Here is a 16,916-nt window from a genome sequence, read left to right on the forward strand (position 1 = left end):
TTGTCATTAATATTGCTAAGTAATTAGGTCCAAATACTCATTTAATTTACATCCAATTTTTCCCTAGATGGACACATGTGCAGTCTTGTGATTGGATCAAATGTCATTTTATTTAATTATAATCATCATTTTATTAGAGGACAAAACCATAAATGAGGATTCTTGCTTTATCTAAAGACTATAGTGCTTTGGAATTATAGGGTATTCATTAATTATGATTAGAAAATAAGACAATGCTAAACACATTGTTTTTCTAGGCGATACTACGTAATTTTGCATACCTTTTATTTTAAAATATACTCTCTCCGTTTCACTATAGATGAGACGGAACTTTTGGGCAAGGAGTCTAAGAAAGGGATGTTGGGTGTGTTAAATAAATAGATAAAAAAGTAAGATAGAGGAAAAGGTAGAGAGAATAAAGTATAAAGTGAATAAAGCAGAGAGGGTAAAGTAAGAAAGAGAAAAAAGTTACTCCTCATATATGGAAATACTCAACTATGAAGAAACTTCCAGATTGAAAAATGACTTAACTATAGTGAAACAGAGAGTAAAATAAGAAAAGGGAAAAAATTACCATATATAGAAATGACTCAACTATAAAGAAACTTTTCAAAATAAAAAATGACTCAACTATTGTAAAACGGAAGGAGTATTAGTTACTTCATTTATCTACTTTGGTCAACTGTATATAAAAAACACAATATCATCTACTCTAAAAAGTGAAATCGATTAACATTTCACACACGAAACCTTTGAAAAGTAGTGGGAAGAGGAGAATAAGTAGAGGATGATGATCACCCTAATTTTCTCTCTCTAGCAAATCTACAATTATTGGGCAATCACTTTCTTGAATGTGAAGGCCCATTTTAAACCTAGTTTGGGGCCACAGAAATTTTGTCCACCCACAAACCAGCTGCTTCACGTTACCATATTAATAAAAGTGCCCATTTTCCCTATATATGTGTTCTTACTTTTACACGTCTCTATATACAAATAAAGAAAATGATTTGTGATAAGATATGCTATTGTGTTATCCAAATTGGTAATATATGATGGGCGGTTATCAAAAAAAATTTATTATAAATTTGAAATGGCAGTTTGAGTGAGATTGATCAAGATTCGGATCCGATTTGGAATATTTATAATTACATTAATATTTTATTATGTTTGGATTTAATCTCAACCCATTTTAGTAAGTAAAATTTAACTAGGCTACAATTAATAAGAGACGTAGAATTACTATTATCTTATCTTCTTGGATTTAGATTTTAGAGGGTTGGTGGATAGAAACACAAGTTTCATGTAGTAATGATGTTGATTAAAGTGAATGGAAATAATCATATGTTTCAATAGTTAGGCATATACTTTCAACCTCCTTTTTAACCACCTTGACCTTTACATGTGGGTGTTTTATGTCACTTTATGTGATTGAATATTTACTTTTTCTATAGTAATATGAATTCCAAAAATTGAGGTCACGATATTACCGAGTCCCTTAAACAATTACTTTAAAGAAAAATCTTATCTCTATCGCAAACTGATTAATTTGTCACAATAAATATATAATTTGTAAGTTTATAATTTATAAATTCTATACATTATTCCACTAAAATTTGTCACTTTTTTCGTCCGTTCACAATAAATTAAATACGTCATTTTTATTTATAATAGTAGCTACATACTCGCAATAATAAACAATTAAAGTTAGACTTTTGGTTCATTCACAATTACAGATTAAAATCTATCTAATTAAAAATATGTTATCTCCATCAATTTTTTGTGGGCATTTATTTCAAATATTTTTATTTATATTTGTTGTCCACGTCAATTTGTGGAAATTTATTTATTTTTTCATCCTTCCCCTATATGAGGAGTTGGAGGTGGGCCCACGGGTGTCTATATTCTATTTTGTGGGTATTTATTTCAAAATATTTTTTTTAAAAATTTGTTGTCCACATCAATTTTTTGTTGAAATTTATTTATTTATTTTCCATCCTTCCCCTATATGAGGAGTTGGAGGTGCCACGGATGTATGTAATGAGTATTTTTGAAATTTCTTATTTTTATTGTTATAGGATAATATATTTTGATAGTCGGATTGACTTATTGATGGAGAATGGAGCTGTATACCTTGTGTTACAGCTTACAGCTTTTCACAACAGAAAATAATACTCCATTATTATATTTAAGACACACATATATGTTTTGGTAAATTGCCTCAACATCTTAAAAGTGTCTTAATTAATGTATTGTTAGTGATTTATGTTATTGTCACAAGTTTGAGTATTGGTACTTTCGTCATCATAGAATTTTATAAACGTGACTAATCCATATTAACCGTCTTGAATGAATAGTTGATCAGCTAATTACACATCGAAATGAAGTTCAAATCATGATACCTACTGTATATTAGTAATTACTAAAAGAAATACAACTATAAACTAATTAATTTAAATAATGCTTCTGAAGAATTCAAGAAGAATAATACTAGTATAAAATACCTATCTCACGCTTATCCAGTGAATAAAAGAAATATGGTCCACGACTGGAATATATATAGATTTTTTTAATATTAGGCATATTTGTTACATCTACATTGTAAATGTTTGATTCATTGTCAATATTCTTATCAAACCTACAATTTCATCTGACCCATACATCTGGAAATAAAATCTGACTAAATCAAATGACAAAAGAATCACGTGAATAGAAAAAAAGTGGATAATATGCTAAAATTAGGTCGGTGTTATTTTGTTTGATAATCATTGGTCAATCCATAACTAATTATGGAGTACTTTTTTTTTATAAGAACAATATATGTCTTTTTTGTCGGCAATTTAAAATTAAGTATGCATCTCTCTTAATAGTTAATACAGTACTACTAAAATCAAAGTGATTGAAATTACAACCGAATAATTTCCAATATATTCAATAATAATTTACACTTTAATACTTATTAGTATTCCTTTATCTAAATTCAATATGTTTAATGGATTTGCTTGTTGAATTTCTTAATTTATTAATGGTAGACATTGAATATTTAATTTATACTACTAGAGGCTAATAAGTATAGGTTTCTACTAATAAGTCATTACATCTGAATCATTGGACTTTCATTTAGTTAACTTTATTTTATTTATTTGTTTTCTGCCGTGCCATTATTTTCATGTTATATTTAAAATAATTAATGAGAGATGGAGATCAGAGACCCCATTCACTGCACGAGACTCGTTTCGATCTAAATGATTATCATAAAATAAAATGACAAAATGCAGTGCCACAACTTGAGGAGTAATTGAGTTTATTTTTTCAATCACATGAACGAAATATAGAAAGTCTGATACAAATGAAAGGACGTGTTTACATTTACAAATTCTTATGTTACAAAATACAGTAGTAATATTTAGAATAATGTAATCGCAGTGTATAATTAATTAATATTGGAAAAGTAAGACGTCGTCGAGTTGCCGAATACATTCAATCACTCCACGCCAAATGCCGGTCACACTTTTCTCTCACGCACATAATTCCTTTACACACGTTTACACCAAAATTTAGGGGAATAATTTTTCTATCTTTGATCAAATGTCTCATTTTAATTTTGAAATTGAAATGTTTAGAATTTTCAGTTTCATTTACTTTTTTTCATTTTGGATAAATATGTCTTAGTTTTGCTAAATTATTACACTCATATTAATAGTTCAAAATAAAATATTACTCAAGTAACATAGAATAGCGAAATATATGCAAACATATAAATATCATTTCATTAACACTTTCCACTCATTTTCCATTCACATTTCATAAAACTCAGTCAAACGACATTATAAACAAAAGATGGATGGAGTATTTATTTCATATGGTTAAAAAAAGAGAACTACTATATTCAACTGTAGAACCGAACCAAGTATAAATTAGGTGCAGGAGAAATAATGACTATATCTATAAATGATCAAAGCCCATCTACTGCACATTCTACGGATATTAGTGTTGTTATTTAGATACGTAATTAAAATTTGTAATTTACCGTTACAATTTTATTAAATCTTCTGTAAGCAACAAGCAGCTGCATGGGGTGAATCCACATAATTTAACATCGATTTTATAAATTTGATAGTAATTAAGAAAACCATATAAATTAATTTCATAACTTAACCTAAATCAATTAACAAAACTCCATTTAGAGAACAATATAATTTCCAAACTATCCAAGTTTTCATAACAACAATTTATTTAATTAATCAATTTTGAATCCAAAAGCAATCTAAAGGTAGAGCTCAGAAACCAACTAAATATAAACAACCACAGTATGCTAATGTTAACAACTACTGCATACATTTGTTAACCATCCAATTTCAAGCATCTCGATTTGATCAGTGGTAGAAACAATTATGATGAATACGAACCGACATCATCCAACCAGCGAATTCGTATCAAATCTCACATTACCAAAATCGGTTAAAGCAAACTGTGACTGGATTAGAAAGAAACGTCATGAGACCTCGAAAACTCACATTTCACTGAAGCAATATGAAAGTGGCGAAAAAGATTAGCAGAGCAGCATTTAATGATGAAGAAGTAAACAATGCGGTCACTTGGGAAGGACTCCTTCAGGAACATCCCAGTTATCATCATCGTCTTCCTTCTTGCTCTTCGAAACCTCTGGCTTGTCCTGTGTTGCGAATCTTGCTTGAGGTCGTCTGTAGATTATTCACGAAAAGAATATGATCAAGAAACATGGTTTCAGCATTTGCTGGAGTCTGTAATGAATCATCTTCAAATCCACAGAAATGCAAACATTGTGATCATTATGGAAGGTTCGTAAAAAGTTATCAGGTAACAGATGTAAGATCACTGAACACAAGCTGATTGTGCTACAGCATGCAGTGATGAACAGAAATCCAATCAATCTAACCAAATAAGCATCTATAGACATGCACAAGCCAATTGAGATAAAGCTCATAGAAGTTTAAACCCTCAAAACTCCAAACATGCAATCACTACGGTCTAAGCTTTGAGCAACAGGAGGGCCGTTGAAAATACCATGATGTCTTTCTTGTGTGAGGTCGTCTATTTAGATTATCCGAAAAGGAACTTGACCAAGGAATGCGGTGGAAAACTTTATGAAAATCTATACTGAACTATCACACTGGAAACATGTTTCCAGCATTGCAGTCATCATCCATGAAAAAACAAGCAGGTTCACTTGGGAACACAGAATCGAGTATTGAACGTGAGACTACATCCATCTTACCACAATAACGAAATGAAAGCCAATAAATGTAAATCTAAAGCCATGTCAATTTGAATAAAAACATAGCAGGTTCACTTGTGGCCACAGAATCGAGCATTGAGTGTAAAACGACATCCATCTTATCACACTAATGAAAATGAAAACCAATAAATGTGCATCTAAATTCTAAAGCCGTCCCAATTTCAATAAAAGTCCATTTTAGTAAAATACTTCAAAGCTTTGAGTTAACAGGGGGCTATTGACAGTGGTCAACCTCTCAGTCCAAGTGAACAGCATCTCAGAAGAAACTTCGGTCTAATTTCTAAACCCTTTGTAGCTTTCTGTGCACAAAAGCAAAGTCCCAGACTCCGAGTTCAACAGTGAATGATATGCAGATTGGACTACAACAGGCACAATTAGATACAATTCGACCAGAAAAAGGTAGGTTACTCAATCTCAAGAAATTTCTTGCTTGGAGCCACAATCTTGTTAGCAAAACCACAGATAACTCATTCTCCACAGCCAGACACACTTTGACCGCTTAATGGAATAATATATTCACAAAACATTATTTGGATGATCAGTAAAACAATTCTCCTAAAACCACTAAATTTTCAGTAGCATGTGCTTAATTAATCTGCCAACACCAATACCTAATCTGGATGATCAATTAGATCTCGCTCTATCTCACACACACACTCACAAATTCTAAACTACATATGTTATACATACAAAATGGTGGAGAGAAACATCATGCACTTCTTCAATCTCGTATGCATATTTGATTTCAATTTTGTACACTCGAGCATCAACTACAACTGCGTATACATCTTTCTCAAGTTTGCAAGCTACAATAGAATTCACTAGCTAGTTCAATTACCACTCGTTTTTCTTCTTATTCAATTATACCAAATCGATCCTCATCAAGCACTCACGAATTCTAGAAACATAGCAAATAGCAGAGCGCAAACAGCAAATATGAGAGTGAGAGTGAAAGAGAGAGACCTGCGACGGTTCCGCTTGGCAGCCTCGCGCGTCCTCCGCTTCTTCTCCTCCTGCTTGTTCTCGAAGTATCGGCGGCGCTTGCACTCCTGGATGATTCCGGCGCGCATCACCTCCCTCCTGAACCGGCCGAGCAGCTTCTCCTCCGGTTCGTGGTCGTCCACGATCACCTGCACATTGTACGCGGATCGGAAGAACATCGTGTTCGCGTGGGCGAGCGAGGGGCACACCACCGCCGAGCACGAAGGCCGCGACTGCGCCTCATTGGAAAGCACCAGCGGCTCCCATCCTGGACGCGTGTCCGACGCGGCGGAGAGGTGAATCGGCGGGAGTTTCAGTGCTCGTGAGGGCGGAGCCGACGGTGGTGGCTTCGAGGGGTTGAAGAGGGAGAAGAGATTGGCCAAGGATGAGGTCGCCATGGCTGAAATTTGGGGCTCCTAATTTTGGATAACGAATTACTAATAAATACGTATTTCGGAAATGAGCCAATTTTTTTCGACTAGCCCAAATGTTGAATATCACTTGCCCCAAATGACTTAAAACGCTAAAAACTAGTCACACATATTTTGTCAATGGCCCAAAAGATTTAGAAAACGTTTTATCAACTAAATTGCAGGAGTAGTATTCTATTATTTTAATAGTCATCGCTTCTCATGAGCAAAGGCTTTTGTGCGCATCAATGTCCCTAATTCTTTGAAAGTAATTTTTTGTTGAAGCATTCCCGCCTATTCACCTCTTCATGTCGCCTCCACAATGACACCACCTTCAGTCCACCCCTAGAGGGGTGGCGGAGCTATGAGCTCTACTATGGTGAAGGGTTGGGTACGGCATAACTCTAGCCATAGCCACGCCAGTTATATGCCAAGCGGAATCTAGTGGGGTTATGGCACATATGAAACTCTAGTCTTATTTCAAATATTCTACTATCTTCTTGCTAGTTGCTAAATCATGTATTAATTTGTCATAATTTCTAATTTTATTTTATATTTGACGCGTTTCAGTAGTGTCTTATGTATTGAACTTTTTTAGTAATTTATTATCACTCAAAGTTTTAGAAAAAACATAGAAAATAGTGTTCATTATAATATTCCATCAACCTCACTTCAAACATATAATTTGAAGAATAGTCATTTAGAGATATAATGTCTTCATGACATAATACTCCTATGTCATTTTGATATAGCTATATTTTATATTATGACTAATTTACCATAATGCTATATTAAGTAAATTTAAACCATTAGATTATGATTGTTTCACCTAATATAAAATTCTTAATACACATTAATACACTTCTTTATATATATACATACGACAAGATTGGAATATTAAAAAAATATTTAATTATCTAATATTAATAATTTTAACTTGTGTATAAAATAAATGCGTTATCTATTTTTGAAAGTAAAACGTTTTCTTTCAATAAAAAGTTTTCTGTCAACAAATTTAATAACATAAAATTTAATAAAATATGAAATATTAAATTTAAATTTTATTTATCAATACCAAATTTATAACATAATTTTCAATAAACAAATATGAAATTGTTTTAATACTCCATAGAGTTTCTTTTTATAATTTTCTTATTAATATATTATTACAACTTTTCTTCCTATTAAATTCAAAAAAACATAATAATTCTATGTTTTTGGCATTTTCAAACTTTATATATTCCTTTTAATTCAGCGATGATAAAACTAGTAAATTTTTTACAATTTTTTATATTTTACTCACTCCGTCCCGCTAAAGATGACACGTTTTCCTTTTTAGTTTGTCCCAACTAAGATGACACATTTTCTGTTTTGGTAACTTTCTCTCTCCAATTAATACACTCAACAACTTTTTTCCCAATCCTATTAAAATATTCATCTTTCTTTATCTCTATACTTTGATACTTACACCTACCTTCTCTCTCTATAGTTAAACACTTTAACCAATAACTCCTAAAATCTCGTGCCAGCTAAGCAATGTGTCATCTTAGCCGGGACGGAGAATGTGCAAAAACACATTATGCATTTGAGTTATAGTCTGATTTATATAGGGTTTTGTGATTTATTATAAAATGATTGTAGTTTTTCTTTTAAATTTGAGTTTAAGATATTGGAGTTAGATTTAAGGTTGTAAAAAACCACGGTATGCATTGGAAATTGATTGTAACTTCAAAATTAAAAATTGTTAAAAATTTTAAAAGTGAAATTAATTAATCTTATGATATTTGTAAAATAAAATAGTAAACTCAATTAGTATTAATATGTCATATATCCAATTTAGTATATTCAATGAAATAGTGAATCAAGCCTTAGAATTCTAATATTTTAGAAAAAAAGGAGAAAATATTAATTATATGACTTTAAAATGCTGAATAGATTAGTTAAGAATATGTAACTTTTTGTCGGAGGTTTGATGCAACGTTCCAATACCAAAGGATTTAGTTATATTACAATTTTGAAAAGTAATGAATTAAAATCAAAATCTTAAACTTAATTAGTATGAACAAGTAAAATATCAAATTTTTTAATTTTGCAAAGTTTATATAATATCATAAAAAGAAAAACAGAAAATATTAAATAATATTTAAAATATTAAATAACTGAGTTGAAAACACGTAATAAATTTTAAATAACTGATTTAGAATATTTAAATAACTGTTATCGGAGTACTTTTTATTGAGATTCAACATAACATACCAAAAATTAATGAAAAAATTAGTGAGACAAAGAGAGAATAAATTGTGAATAAATTTCCAAAAGAATACGTTAATTTAGTTGACGGATATGGTGAACATAATTTTAAATTTAATACTACTATTTTATAAAATTACATAACCATTAAAAAATTTAATAAATTTTAAATTATCAGTTTTATTAGTTTTTCATTATTAATTAACGAAAAAAAAAGATGGTCAAAGTGATAAATTTTTCCTTATCCTTCTTTTTTTTCATTTTTCATATTTTCAAGCGTACAAGTGAATTTTTTAAAAAAGAGTTAAGACTCAAGAGTGGTAAAATTGAAAGTGGGTCCAACTATTTCCATTTATATCTTGTGTAATTAAGCATTGGGATCTTAATTAATACTCCTATATAGGCCTGTCAAATTGGGTACTCGCGGGTACCCGATCCGAAATTTTCGGGTACCCGATCCCGAAATTCCCAAAATTCAATACCCGATACCCGACCCGAATTTGATTTCGGGTACCCAAATACCCGACTCGGGTATCCAGTCCCGAAAAATCGGGTATCCAGTCCCAATTGTGATTTTGATTTTTTTTTTTTTTTAAATTAACTACAAACTTTTAGAATTTATTTAATATTATTTAATTCAAATTTAATACAAAGTTGAAGTACTAATATCCAAGTAAAAATAACTACAAACTTTTAGAAATACAAAATTCTTATAGTAGCTCGAATTAAAGAGAAAATAACTACAAACTTTTAGGAATACAAAATTCTTGTAGTAGTTCGAATTTAAAAGAAAATAACTACAAACTTTGAAAAATACAAAATTCATAAGTTATAGTACATATTAAAAAAAATTTATCCATCCACAATAAGTCAATAACCATCAAAATTCATAAGTTCAAACATTCATCCTTTATAAATATCACAATTCAATAATTCATAAGAATCAAGATCTAACAATAATATCATCAAAAAATTCAAAATTATAAATATCACACGTCAATGAAATTAAAATTTAATTAAAAAATTTAAATTACATATCTTATATGCTAACTATTAAGTATTAATTAAATTATAGTTAAGAAGTTAAATTACATTTAGTTATAATAAAAATATAATTTATTAATTTTAGAAAATAAATCGGATAAATCGGATAATTCGGGTATACCTGATCGGATATCGGATAACCCGATACCTGATAATCTAAAATTCTCACTACCCGATCCCGATCCGATACCCGAAAAATCGGGTTTCGGGTATCCAATTATCCGACTTTTTCGGGTTTGGATATCGGGTATCCAATACCCGATATCCATTTTGACAGGCCTACTCCTATATATAGAGAATCATAAATGCAAGAGCAATAGAGTATACATACACACAATAATTTTAATTAAAAATAAAATATAATGCATGTCTCCAAAACATTTTTCTAATTTGAATTAGAAATATGAATTTAGTCTTTAATTTGTAATGATTTAGGGTCAAGCTGTTTCCCCATGGTATATTAAGGGCAGTTAATGAGTTCAGTAGTTCCAATTTATTTTTTGGATGATGATAAAGTATAATTGTCATAATCTCATCACATACAAATACAAATACAATCCCATACAAATGGAGAATGAGTGGAGTGGGGATCCAACCCATTTGTGATCTTAAGTAATATTAAAATAAACATTATAAAGATGCAAACACTACTTTACTTCAAAAGTATTCATATATGGGAAATTATTTTAAATGCTTATACATACGTAATGTCTTACGTCACATATGATGACAAAATAATACCGTGATGCTAATGCTTAAATCTTGAAGGGTTTGAATTTAAGATATACACCCATGCATGTTTATATTTGAAAAAAATGATAAATTATCAGAAAAATTATTAATTTTGATTAAAATTATGGTTAGTCCTACAATTTATTCAATATTTTTCTTAATTTTTCACTAGTTTAATTTGGGTGAACTTGTACGTAATCAGTGGCATATCCAGAATTTTTGGTTTGGGGGTGCGACATTTACATTGATTAGAACAAATTTCATTTTTTTTATTTTGTTATTATATTTTAATAATAATAACATAATAAATAAAATACCTTGAAAATAAATCTTTTGAACAAAGCTTCAAATATTTAAATAAATCACAAAAAGAAAAAAAAAATACACTCCAAAAAGTAACAGCTAAAATTGATAAAATAGTTATAAATCTTATATACAATGAAAAAAAAAAATTCAGTTATTTCTAAAATTGAAAAATACACTGTAATAACTATAAATGACATACTTGAAGAAAGAAGAATAAATAAACTATAAATAAATTGAAATATAATAACTATAAAAATAGAAAGAAGAATAAAAGAAATGCAGCATACATGGAAGTCTAGAGAATACATAATACGGTATACTTTAAAGACAATGCAGTAAGTGGGGATCTCAAACTCAGGTCTTTAACACAACCAAAACACATGCTACCACTGGATCAATGTAACTTTTATGAAATAGAATATTACAATATATAATAAATACGTAAGTTTTGAGGGTACAATTGTACCCCTTATTCTAATTGGATACGCCCCTGTATGTAATATGACATTAAAAAAATTCTATGAAAACAAGGCGGCTTATGCATTTTATCATACTTGTCACCACCCTTAGCAAATAACTCAACCACCTAATTAATTTGAAACACATGTACATCAAATTAACAATAAAGAGTACTTTATTACAAATAGAAAATTATAATCTCGATTCATGAGACGATTCTTAAACTTATATTCGAGCATATAAGAAACAAGTCGATATAATCATATGAGAGCCACATGATAAATTTCAATATGCATATCATTCAACATATTAATCTTACACCAACTTTTTTAATGAATAAGTAAACAAAAAATTAAAAGTCACATTTCAATGAACTCGACCTTTATATCTTTTACCTTGGAATTAACCACTCACCCTAAGGCCAACACACACAATTGACTCATGATGCAATTTTCGACTTAGGACACGATTCTCAAATTGTATATGAGCACATAAGCATATGTTCATATAAGAGCTGATACATCAATTGTACACTTATCTTTTTTTTTCTCTCTCTTTTTTTAGTGGATAACTAAACAAAAATTAGTCGTGTCGTGACAAAATTGAATCCGATAATTTATTTTTTTTAATTTCATATCACATCATCAACTCTTTGTTAAAGTAAAACGAGGACAAAAAATTAAATAATGAAAATACGAAGGTCGTATTTTCCCTTCCGGTGAACTAAATCCGTGGGCAATTGGGCTTAAAGTTAAAAGGGGTAAACAAAGTTAGGCCTGGTTCCATATTTGGATTGTAATATAAATTTATAATTGATGTTAATTTATTTAGGACATGGCAAATGCAATGCCACGCTATTGTGACAGTGAAACTCGAATTTTATTACAAAGGAGTGAAAAAGGAAACGCAAAATCCACCAACTAATCAGTGTGGAGACACAGCGCATAAAGTGTGCAGATTATTGTATTAATATAAAACACTATCTAGTGGTAAAAACAAAGTAAAGCTTGGTGTTATCCAACACATTCTATTGCTTCAATATTACTAGCTTCTTTGATACGATTGTTTCTTAATTACGAACACTCTTCTATTTTTTATTCCAATAACAGAACATGTATTAATATTTTATAATTAATTTACAACATTAACATCGCATAAAAAATGCTTCATAGTGAAGATATCTGTGGGGATTTACTACATGGAGTAATTTACTACTCAACTCTCAAGTGCCACTAATATATCACACTCTTACTATATTATAAAATGACTTAATTTATGTAGTATTACTTCTTTTCCTATCTTGTTTAATAAAATTTCATAACTCATTAATTTTATTCTCTTTTATTCTTTTCATTCATTTGTCTACTTTCTTTCACTTTTCATTGTGAATCTTACTCTACTAAGATTATTAAACAATCTTATAGTAAGTTTTAATTATTACTCTCTGTGTTCAAAAGAAATGTACAAATGAAATATCGCGAGAGCAGGAAAGAGAGATAATATGCTAATAATCTTTGCTATTATTGTAAAACATATTCCCTTTATCTCCAAAAAAATAGACAATAAATGAAACGACACAGATTTTAATGCACAATTATTAAAGTAAGAGAAATAGAAATAAAAAGTTATTGAAATATTAGTAGTAGAGAATTGGACCCACCTCATTAGAGAGAGAGAAAATTCATTAAATAGAATTGATCTATTTTTAATTGACATTCAAAATAATCAATCCGTCTCATAAAATTTGTCTCATTTCCTTTTATACACTCGTTTGGCAAAAATAAGAAAAAAATAATGTAGGTAAAACTATTCTTTACATTATTTTATCTCTCTTCAATTTAACTATTTATTAGTAATTATTTTTGCAAAATGAGTGAAAAAAAGGAAATGAGACAAACTTTTTGGGACCGAAAGAGTAACAAATACGGTTTATTTTAAAGAAATGGAATGAGCTGAATGTATCATTGCACATATACAGGCCAAATGCAGTATGAATGCTCAGTGAAATGCCCAAAGAAATGAACGATGAAAAACATCCATTCACACACACAACCAAGTCAGCACACTCCACTACTCTCTCTATTGTTTCGGTTTTTCACTTTCAATCACTCTGCTTTTGCAGAGCCAAAAACTTAAAAATAAAAGAGTAAAAATGCTTTTGAGAAATTTGAAGAACACATATTTTAATCCCTTTCGGCGAATGGGGTTTGTCCCATTACTAAGAAGAATCCACCATCTCTTCCTCCTTCCCATTATTTTATACCTTTACTTGCCTCAATGCTCGCACCTCATTTCCAATTTTCTATATATACATACACTTTTTCTGTATGTATATACTGGCACTTGTATTTTCCCTTTTCAGGGCTTCCAGAGTCACCTGATTACTCATGTGAACTCTAGCTTTTGAGCAGCATTCTTGAATTTTTGGGGTATGTTCTTCTTTTCTTCTTTAAAAAACAATTAATTTGTAATACTATATGCTAAGTATTTCCTGTTTATGTAAATATGGCTCATATTTATTCATTTAAATACTAGTATGGCATGGTTTGATGTTTTCCATTGATGCATCCTGATATTTCTAGTGATTGCTTATTCAAGTTCATAAAAAAATGGCCAAGTTCTTGAATTAATACTTCATCATAAATTGTTAAATGAAGCATATATTTAGCTGGAGCTTGATGTTTAGATCAAGATTTAATCTTTACCTATTTGTTTTAGTCTTTTAGAGCAAGACAGCTTCTGAATTTGGATAAATGGACTCTTAAATGTTGATTGTGGGGATCAAGATTTAATATTTCCCCATTTGTTTTGGAGTAAAGTAGATTATGAATTTGGATAAATGGATAATTAATCATTAAATGAAGCATATTTTTAGCTGTAATCTTTTTTCCATTAGTTTTGGAATAAGCCAACTCCTGAATTTGGACAAATGAACTGTAAAACGAAGCATTTTAAGCTGTAGTTTGATGTTGAGATCAAGATTTGATCTTTCCTCATTTGTTTTGGAGTGAAGTTGCTTCTGAATTTGGATAAGTGGACTATTATTAATCATTAAATGAAGCATATAATTTGATGCAGTATGATGTTGGGATTAAGATTAAATCTTTTCCCATTTGTATTGGAGTAAGCCAGCTTCTGAATTTGGATAAATGAACTTTAAAAGAAGCATTTTCATAGCTGCAGTTTGATATTGAGATCAAGATTTGATCTTTCCTCATTTGTTTTGTAGTGAAGTTGCTTCTGAATTTGGATAGATGGACTATAAATCATTTTATAAAGCACACTTTTAGCTGCAGCTAGTCTGATGTTGAGATTAAGATTTAATACTTCTCATTTGTTTTGGAGGAAAGCTTATTCTAAATTTGGATAAATGGACTCTAAAATGAAACATTTTTTAGCTGCAGTTTGATATTAAGATCAAGATTTTGATCTTCTCCCCTTTGTTTTAGATGAAAGCTTCTTCTGAATTTGAATAGAGTGGTGCTATCTCTCACTATGCTTCTTTATCTTGACCCCTTTTGGATAAATCGAACCAAAATGTTCGTATTCGTATATTGTTCTAATTCAATATTCGTTTCGAGTAGATGAAGCTGTGGAAAATTTTTGGTATTGGAATTGTTACATCAATGGCTGTAGGGAACAACATAGCTGATGAGGAGGAAGATGAGCACGATATCCGGGCTGGCGATCACCACTGGCTCGACTTGAACTTCAGCTACAACGACTGGATCACCCTCGGCCCATCCGGTCCGAAGAGGATCAGGATGCCCGAGAGCGAAGTCAGCCGTGTTTCTGATGGCTCAACCAGTGAAGAATCTCAGGATGCAGATTATGTAAGTGTTTCGTCTCTTAGCCACGAGGTCGAGAATCTGATCTTCGCCAGATTCCCGCGGTCCGAGCTTTGGAAGACGAGCGTCATCAACAAAAGGTGCTTGGCTCTCGCGAGGAGTGGTGAGCTTTACAAGATCAGGAAGGAGATAGGCGTGTATTCGCCCTCCGTGCTCATGTACGCCTCGGGACAGAGCACTTGGTGGGAGTTCGACCGGGAGTTTAGGTCGTGTAGGAGGCTCCCTTTCTTCCCTTCAGCCCCTTCCTTCCTCAGCGGTGACAAGGAGACGCTCTGCGCTAGCACGCACATGCTTGTCTCGGGGAACGAGATGGGGGATCTCGTGATTTGGAGGTACGAGCTAGCTAAGAACGAGTGGTGCAAGGGGCCATCGATGATCACACCGAGATGCTTGTTTGCATCGGCTACTTGTGGTAACTACGCTTATGTAGCCGGTGGGATGGCTTCAGGGCTGAACGCTGAGGTTTTCGATGTTGTAGAAAGATACACACCTGAATCTGGCTCGTGGGAGCCGCTCCCTAGTATGAGGAAGCGTCGACATCTCTGCGCTGGCTGCTACATGGATGGGAAATTCTACGTGATCGGGGGAAGGGACGGGGGCGTGGAGCTTACTTGTGGCGAGTTTTTTGATGAGACAAGGAACACGTGGGAGCTGATCCCGGACATGCTTAAGGACGACCCGGTGCAGTCGTCCCACTCCCCGCCTCTCGTTGCTGTGGTCAACAACGAGCTCTACTTCTGGGCGTCTTCGTCGAACCACCTGAAGATGTACCTGAAGGAGAGCAACACATGGAAGCAGCTAGGGCAGGTCCCGGTGAGGGCCGACTGCCACAGGGGTTGGGGAGTTGCGTTCAAGTCCTTGGGAGACGAGCTGCTCGTGATAGGGGCGTCCGCTGCCTATGGCGATCGGGTGGCTGTGTACACGTGCTGTCCGAGCTCGGCTGAGTCGGGCGAGCTGAGCTGGAGGGCTTTGGACAGTGGGAGCAATTGCCTTACCAACTTCATCCTAAATTGTTGTGTTATGGTTGCTTGAAAAATGGGTGATTGTCCTTGCTATTGTAGATGTTGATGTTGTATTTTGTGTTTTGTGTGTTTTTATTATGTCAAGTGTTTGATCTTGAATTGCTGGGATTGTTGCCTTCTAGTTTTGTTTTGTAATGTTCTAAAAATGTCTAGTAATTTACTATATATATACATGGGAATTAAATCCTTTTTTATGTTACAAGAGATTCAAGCAAAACATTTTTAAAATCCATCTTTATCCAGGAGTAACTATACAACAAACGGTGAGAAACTGCGAGAGATATAGATATAGATAGAGCCACTCTTGTCAAGTAAGCATCGTGATACCAAATAAGTTATGGAGATATTTTTTTCAATTTATCCATGGCATTTACTAGTAATTTGAAATTTTGTAATATCATATATAAAAGCATAAACAAGAAATGTAAGATAAAATATACTCCATATATGGAGTGAAACAGAAAAAGAAAATGTACAGAGAAAAACAAATAGTGGAAAACTGAAAAACCTGGGTTAATATACAAAATGAATCTATTAACTTTGAATATTCCGAAAAGAAATAAAATCAATTAATTTGTTTTAGAAAACA

At 31.9% G+C, this 16,916-nt stretch overlaps 1 protein-coding gene and 1 pseudogene across 2 annotated transcripts; one reads left to right on the plus strand and one right to left on the minus strand.

Moving 5' to 3' along the window:
- Nucleotides 1-4,271: 4,271 nt before the first annotated feature.
- Nucleotides 4,272-6,713, minus strand: GHS1 (Ribosomal protein S21 family protein). Its single transcript, XM_048119767.2, has 2 exons — nt 6,239-6,713; nt 4,272-4,700 (listed from the first exon to the last, which is right to left on the minus strand). The coding sequence occupies exons 1-2, from the start codon at nt 6,652-6,654 to the stop codon at nt 4,592-4,594; spliced, it is 525 nt and encodes a 174-aa protein (XP_047975724.1). The 5' UTR covers nt 6,655-6,713; the 3' UTR covers nt 4,272-4,591.
- Nucleotides 6,714-13,478: 6,765 nt separating this feature from the next.
- LOC125223682 (F-box/kelch-repeat protein At3g27150 pseudogene) lies at nt 13,479-16,519 on the plus strand (annotated as a pseudogene). Its single transcript, XR_016135549.1, has 2 exons — nt 13,479-13,886; nt 15,042-16,519. The product of XR_016135549.1 is annotated as an F-box/kelch-repeat protein At3g27150 pseudogene (transcript).
- The last annotated feature ends 397 nt before the right edge of the window (nt 16,520-16,916 follow it).

The sequence above is a fragment of the Salvia hispanica genome, chromosome 1 (assembly GCF_029641045.1).
Source record: "Salvia hispanica isolate PSC_SH4W2 chromosome 1, Shi_PSC_v1, whole genome shotgun sequence".
Taxonomy (NCBI): Eukaryota; Viridiplantae; Streptophyta; class Magnoliopsida; order Lamiales; family Lamiaceae; genus Salvia; species Salvia hispanica.